At 36.3% G+C, this 7,984-nt stretch overlaps 1 protein-coding gene across 1 annotated transcript; it reads left to right on the top strand.

Moving 5' to 3' along the window:
• Positions 1-565: 565 nt before the first annotated feature.
• LOC114735337 (alpha-galactosidase 3-like) lies at positions 566-7,971 on the top strand. The gene is given in 14 exon segments (XM_028923025.1): positions 566-864; positions 1,241-1,299; positions 2,798-2,854; positions 2,929-2,963; positions 4,072-4,175; positions 4,305-4,377; positions 4,989-5,047; positions 5,126-5,191; positions 5,277-5,360; positions 6,785-6,849; positions 6,936-7,018; positions 7,398-7,488; positions 7,647-7,685; positions 7,688-7,971. Coding segments are annotated over 14 exon segments (1,089 nt in total). The 5' UTR covers positions 566-649; the 3' UTR covers positions 7,747-7,971.
• Positions 7,972-7,984: the final 13 nt, after the last annotated feature.

The raw sequence follows: 7,984 nt of genomic DNA, 5'->3' as shown, positions 1-7,984 counted from the left end.
TTTCTGCCTCCATAATTGTAGATTTTACTTTTATATTTTTTTTAATATTTTTAGCATTAAACGCCAAAAACAAAATTGAATCATGTTTAATCATCATCGCCATGAAAAGAATCCTGCAGTGCACATGATCATTAATGTGCTCATTACGCTTCTAAACAAATTGATTTATCTTTAGTGGGGCCCTCCCAAAATTGATCCAAAAACAAGAGTTATCCTCTATTTAAAAAAAAATAAAATCCAGAACGATCATTTTTCTTCATCATCTTCTTCCTTTATTTTTTAAGAGACTGGTACCTCAAGGACCCATAATATATAAGACTGAGTCACAAACTTCGTACTGGGGAAAAAAAAAAAGTTTAATTAAGTGTTTAGTGTTAGAGTTAGAAATAATTAGTAATTAATGAGTATTATTAATATTAATATTAATATTAATTTTCAAATGAAATATTTATCCATTATCCAAAAATGATTGGGAAAAAAAAAAAGGCCTGTTGATGACCTGTCACGAAAGAAAAGGACCGTATTTGCAACAGGTTTGTCTGGTTTTTGTCTTCGCTCAGTTCTTGCTCTCAAGTTTATATATTGCTCTGTATCTTCCCGATAATGCAAGCAAGAAGAGTGGATTGAGAAGGTTTGGTGAATTTCATCCATGGCAAAGCTGAAACAGAGCAACTCTGCTTTTGTGTGTCTGGTTATTATCTTCTTCCTCAGTGCTTCCTCTGTTTCAATTTGTGCGCGCGTGGCACCTCTCTTGCAGACCTACGAGAAATCGATCTTCACCTCAGACTTTCACTCCATTTACGACACTTCCAAGTATGGTATACTTCAGCTCAACAACGGTTTGGGTCGGACGCCTCAGATGGGGTTCGTTTCTCACTTTTTCCCTCCGTCTTCCCTGTGCTTTCTATTCTCAAGTTGAAGCCTTGAAGGTTTTCTCCGGGTCATGTCGATTGATTGGAATTATTGATTAGATTTTCTTTCCTTTTTACATGTTTCTCCATTCTTTTTTGTATTTTCATGGTTGTTACCTCTTATTTGCAAAGACCCGCATGCATAAATGCAGTCTATCGCTATTGATTGACTGCGAAATTTATTATTAGGCTGTGGCACTGATACATTGCTTGTGGCTGAAGTTTAATGTTTCTATATAATTTTTTGTTTTAGTTGCAGAAATGTTAATACGGGTCTGTTATGACGATGACTTATGTTACATGATTTGTTTTTGTTTTGCTTTTTGTAGGTGGAATAGCTGGAACTTCTTTGCCTGCAATATTAATGAAACAGTCATTAAGGAGACAGGTTCTTTTTTGGCCTCTGCACAACAGTTTATTTACGCATTCTTTCCATTTTCTTGATAAATTTCTATATACGTGACGGATTTTGGTGTCTCATAAGCAAGAGAAATCTTTTGAGCTGCTGATAAACTAAAGAAATAATGTGCGCGGGACGTAGAGTGTGTGTGTGTGTGTGTGTAAAGAAGCCTGCTAGTTGACTTATCCCAACCATATTGATTGTTTTCGTTGAAAGCCAATTACGAATCTACCCACCTAGTGGTTCCAACCAAGGAACGATGACAGATAGCGAAATATGTAACTGTATAAACAATGAATAAGTGCGCCCCACTTTGGGGGCTGTCAGGACTCTAAATTAAAAAAAATTGTTCAATATGGTGAAGAAGTCTCGTTATTTTTTCTCATAAAGTGACACAAAACGGTGATCACTCATCAAAGGACAGCAACTAAAGTGCATTTCATTCTGAAAATACTCTTTATAAGCATGCATGTGCTTATACGTAATTTCCAACCTGGACTTGTTAAACATAATATCCTTATCTCTTACTTTGTTAAAACAAAGTTTATCTAAGGCTTATTGAAATACAATTACTAGAAAATTGTGAAACTTAATTTTAGTCTGCACATAGACATTAAAGGATAAGAAAGAGTTTTCTTTCTTGCGTTGGGATAGAATAAATTTATAAGAAAGGGAGAAATGACAAATTCTCTTGAAGCTAATGTATTCAGAAGCATTTCCTTTGGCTGGGGGTGGACCTGGCTCCCTTAGTCTACTGTTCTGCCTATGCTTCATATAACTCCTCATTCCTGGTATGACACATACTTACTTGAAAACAATAAATGAGTGAAGGACTTTGTGGATTTTTAATTAAGTTAGAGCTTAAGAGGCTTCAGAGATCACAGGCGCATATTTATCTCATTATGGTACTGTGTAAGATCTGATATTCATGAGTTTGTGTTGTTGGAAATTGTTGCTTTCTTCCTCTCTGTTTAGTTTTGCTATGTATGACTTGAACTTGAACATGTATTTAGTATGCTACCTGTTGCTAGTTTATTTAGAACATATATATATCATGGTTGTACTTGATATTTATATTTACAAATTATGCACACAAGCATTCGTGCCCTGCACTCAGTCGTAAATTTTGTACCAGACCTGAATAATTTCTTCCCTTTTACTTGCTACAGTCTTTGCTTGGACTGTTCAATTAAAGCATAAATCTAGTAATGCACATTTTTGTGAGAATGTTGCCAATGGCATTGCAGAGGAAGAGATGCTTATTTGTTTTTATTTATTTACGTTTTTGAAAATCAAGGAACACTGCACAAAGCCACAAATAAAGCACTTTTTCAGCAAATGATATCCTTTTATTAAACAACTAAATGGTATTATTGATTAAGATGGTGTGTGATATTTTGTCTCACTGATGGAGTGATAATGATAGTTTTGCTTTTACCCTCACCGGTTTGTAACTAACTTTACTGATATGACTTTGTTTATCCAGCTGATGCACTTGTATCAACGGGTTTGGCTGATTTAGGTTATGTGTACATCAACATAGGTATTATTCTAGCATCTTCTCAATGAAACATTATTTTCTAACTCTTGGACTCATTTTGATATTGTTTCCTGTAGATGATTGCTGGTCTTCTGCAGCAAGAAATTCAAAGGTAAGCTGAATCACGTTCCTTTCAAGCAAAATTAAATCAGCAGGAACAATCTTCTAGGCCATCATCCTTCTTTTTATCGTATGACATTGTTCTTTCACTTGGATGTTAAAATAATTGTACCTATTAGCATTTAATGCATCTTGTTAATGTGGCAAACCTTAAAATTGATATAACTATTAAATTACCGTATAGTTAGTTATCTTTAATCCTGAAGTGATGCTTTCCTTAAAGCTCTCTTTCCCTCTCAATTACAAGAGTCACTAGGCCTTGAATGACGGGAGCAGGGAATAATTTCTTCACACTTTAATCGCTCATCTGTGCTCCGTAGTGGCAGATCCTGACGGTTAATGAAGTAGCAAAGCTTGTACACACTCTGTTCATCTTCCATGTGAATGAAAGATCTGATAGAACCTTCAAGCTCTCTGTCCCTCTCAATTACAAGAGTCACTAGGCCTTGAATGACGGGAGCAGGGAATAATTTCTTTATACTTTAATCGCTCATCTGTGCTCCGTAGTGGCAGATCCTGATGGTTAATAAAGTAGCAAAGCTTGTACACACTCTGTTCATCTTCCATGTGAATGAAAGATCTGATAGAACCTTTGGATAATTTTGATATTATTTAAGTAAGAAGACAGCAAAAATTCTCCACTGTTTCAGTGAAAAAGGCTGATCTATGAAACAACAGCAGAATGGACCATAAACATTACTGTTAATAGAGAAAATTACAAAAGAAACAGATGGAACAGTAGAGATGTTTTCCTAGCTCAAGAGGCTTGGGGATCTCCAAGCAAACCTTCCATGAATCTTCGTACTCTGCCTCCAGCCTTCCTTTTGGGGGGGGGGGGCGATATTATTCCTTCCAACAAACTCATACTCTCTCTTCCGCCTCACCAACCCTCAAACGGCTTGATGAGGTGAGTTAATGATATTCATGCCCTGATTTTCCCTTCCCACCACCTCATCCATTTTCCCCTTTAGGAATATTTCAGAATTTCAGAATACCATTAATGTTGGTGTTAGTTGGATTCCCAGCCTTGGGCCCATCTGATTCTTATGGCTTTACATAAATATTTGTTTACTTCTTACGTTGTTTGTTTGGTTCTGTAGGGTCAACTGGTCCCTGATCCTAAGACTTTTCCATCAGGAATCAAAGCTCTTGCAGATTATGTACACAAAAAGGGGCTTAAGCTTGGTATATATTCTGATGCAGGGTACGATGGATAATATAATGAAACCTAGCCAGATGTTTGAAAAATCCATTCCAGAATTAAACATGCTCATATTGAATGTGTCCAAGTGACTTTTAATTACCTGCTTAATATTCTTTTTCTTGGTATTAGGGTATTTACATGTCAAGTCCGACCAGGATCACTTTTCCATGAAGTTGATGATGCAGACACATTTGCCTCTTGGGTTAGTTACCATTATCTCATGTTATGATAGCAAACTAGAACTGATATAAATTAGTTTTGTATCATCACATAATTTTTAGGATTCATGTGCTGGTATGTGAGCACACTTGTGTGAAAGAAAAACAGTAGCTGAGAGTTGAAATTGAAGTTCCCATTAGAACCATTGTGAAACCCAAATTTGGATCAGTTCAGGTTTGGTTGTCATGATGGCCTTTGGGTTAATGCAAAATCCAAAGGTTGGTTTTGTGTTGTTCTATGCATGTATTTATATTAAGTGGCACACAATCAGAGCCACAGCATTAATTCAGAATGTCATAAAGAAATAATCAAGTCATTCCTGAAATTTGTTGTCATCATTTGATGTTCCTAACTAGGACATGTGAACATTATTCCTTCAAAAATGTTGAAAGAGTAGTTTCATGCTCAAAGATAGACTGAGCTTGAACGCCTATCTTGAGGTGCTTCTGGAGTCATTCTTTTGTAGCTAGACATTTCATTTGCATTGGTGATGTTTTGAGTCAATAGATGTTATTTGGTCCCCAAAAAAAAAAAAAAAATCAATAGATGTTATGTTTCCATCATTGCATCATTTTGGTTCACTTCTTTTACCAGGATATAGATTATTTGAAGTATGACAACTGCTACAATCTGGGCATCCCGCCAAAAAAAAGGTATCTGCAGTCTAAGGTAGTTGCTAACGAAGCAACGCTTAGCACGTGTGAATTGATAGTGTTTCCCTATGTTTCCAGATACCCACCAATGCGTGATGCCCTGAATGCATCTGGACGTGCAATTTTCTATTCACTATGTGAATGGTATTCAGCTGTCTGTTCTATCGTTTGATATTTGTTGGTTTTGACAATTGATTTTTCATGCATCTTTTTTCTTTTTGTTCTACAGGGGTGTCGATGACCCTGCTTTATGGGCAGGCAAGGTTGGAAACAGTTGGCGCACAACTGATGACATCAATGATTCATGGGTCAGGTGAAAACTCGGGACTTTGACTAATAGGTGGTGAAGAAATTTAGTTTGGTACAAAGGCACTTTAGATAATTGCGGCTAACTGGAAATAAAAATTATCTTGGACGTTAGCTTGATTCCCTTGATTGCTGCCTTTTTAAATTATATTGGGATTGTTTTCTATCAAATGCTGTTCCAGTAATATGCTGACAAAGTGCGTGTGGAAGATGTGATATCGGAATTACTGGGTAGTACATTGTAATCTAAAAAGAGTTCATTCAATCATCAGGCACCTATTATAATACTATATCTAAAAGGAGAGCCCTTTATATAGTAATAGGGCTGTAACACTGGGAATTTTAAATTATCGGGTGAATATGGTTAGTAATTTGAAATTTAGTGTTTTCTGAAATATGAATTTTACTTATTCCGAATAATCTTGTCATCTACGTTAAGGTTTGCTATTGTAGTCAACCTAAGACCGATCAGATCATCAGACTTTCCTTATTGAGTAGTGACACTGTAATAAGTTGGAGATAGAACAAGTTGATTAAGTGAATTTGTTAGTAGAGGGAATAAGGAGGTTGTTATATTCAGTTTTGTTAACTGATATACATATTAGTGGAAGTTAAATAAGCTTTTTAGTGAATCATTTCTTATGTAAGACTTTGACATGCCTCTTGGTACGAGAGCCAATTGATCTGAGAGGATTATGAAGGACACACGCAGTCAAGATTGTGTTGGAGAAATATAATAGGGGCTTGAGAAAACTAGAGAGAACATTCACCAGTTGCGAGGGCCTGTATTGGTTATGGCTGTGACTATTTATGATTAAAGGATATACAGAATCACCGTGGTAGAAATGGCACTACCATAGAGTTGGCGTTGCATTTTTTTTCTAATTTCTGGAATATGGTATTTCAACGTCTATAACAAAATTCAGGATGACTAATATAAATACTTGATGCAATCCCACTGAAAGTATGTATTTATGTGATGAAAATTATTCTCGGATGAGAATAACAGCAAATCTTATCCTACTAAGTGGGCAATATACCATTCATTGAAAGATCTTGATTGATGACTTCGTTAAGTGTCTTGGTCCCGCTCTACATCTCTTTATAGGGCTAAAGACTATCTGCTCCCCTCTCTGGCATCTCCGTTGGCCTTCTTTGCACATAACAAACCATCTTAAATAACGCCTTCCTCCATTTCAACCTCCTAGTTTGTAGTATCGATCCCAAATGCTTTGCCCTTTGTGTTATGGACTTTGTGATAACGCTCATGATAATTTTATGTCTCATCCCATATCAATAACAAGCTTTGTCATTGGATTTAATATATAAATTGTTATTATTCATGTTACAACCATGGAAAACTATACATCAATAGCAACAATTTTCTGACAAGGTGGCTGTACACGGATAAAAAATGGTTTTCTTGTCCAGCATGACAACTATTGCTGATCTGAATGACAAGTGGGCAGCTTATGCTGGTCCTGGAGGATGGAATGGTAAAATTTATGTATTTTTCTAGTAATTTCTGTAAACCAGTTGATAACCATTCTTGTTTATTCTGCATGTTATCTCTCTTGGACAGACCCAGATATGCTGGAAGTTGGCAATGGTGGCATGACTTTCCCGGAATACCGTAGTCACTTTAGCATCTGGGCATTAATGAAGGTGTTGCTTTTAAGTTCTGTTGTTCTTTTTCCTTCCCCTTCTCTGTCACTTCAATTGCTTTGTTCATGGATTGTTGTATATGACCAAATGGTTTTAGTAATCACCTTCTTGTCATATAGTATTTTCCATTCCATTTGTTGCATGGGCAGGAAAGTTTACTGCTGGGTAACATTTTCTTTTACAATCTGATCAGTTTGAGATTGTTAACTAGTTTATCTATGACATGAAGGTAATCCTTTATGTTTACCTTTGTTATTTGTGGCCGTAATTTGTCGAAAGCCAACCATCGAGAAACTTGAAGTGGTCACAATAGATGACACAAACTATGGGCCATAGCCATGTCTTCTCAGTTGTCAAGATTGTGAACTTGTGAATGCAGGCTCCCTTGTTAATTGGATCTGATTTGAGAAGTATGAGTCAGGAAACATATTTGATTTTCAGCAATAGAGAAGTTATTGACTTAAACCAAGGTAGCAACAATCCTTCCCTTTTTCTGAGCCATCATACTATGTGTAATGCTTCTTAATCTTTTTTGGTGGTTATGTTGTATCTTTTTTTTTCCCCCTTTCCCAATCATTTATCTCATTCAGGAATTTGTGGTAGGTAATTGTATTATATTCCTATGCAGATTCACTTGGAGTTCAGGGGAGGAAGGTTCAAGTTTCTGGAAAGATGGTTGCTGTCAGGTCATATCTTTTGCACTACCTCTTACTGCATTTGTGCAATGAAGCCCGGGTTATTTTATCCCTGTTTCTTCTGCTTCTTGTGATCATGATGATTAATTGTTCCAATGGTGTCTGTCCAAATCCAGGAGTTCACACGCTTGATGCCTCTTCATCTTGGAGGTTGATTAATATGGCTTTCATTTAACTGAAAAATAGAATACGAAGCTCCTAGTCTTAGATGCTCCCTTTAAAAGAATGGATTGAGAACTCCTAGATAATTGTGATGCACCAGTTTGATGTT

Source organism: Neltuma alba, unplaced genomic scaffold (genome assembly GCF_004799145.2).
Source record: "Neltuma alba isolate B1F8T4 unplaced genomic scaffold, ASM479914v2 tig00013203_pilon, whole genome shotgun sequence".
Taxonomy (NCBI): domain Eukaryota; kingdom Viridiplantae; phylum Streptophyta; class Magnoliopsida; order Fabales; family Fabaceae; genus Neltuma; species Neltuma alba.
This window is presented reverse-complemented; position numbering and strand designations above follow the sequence as displayed.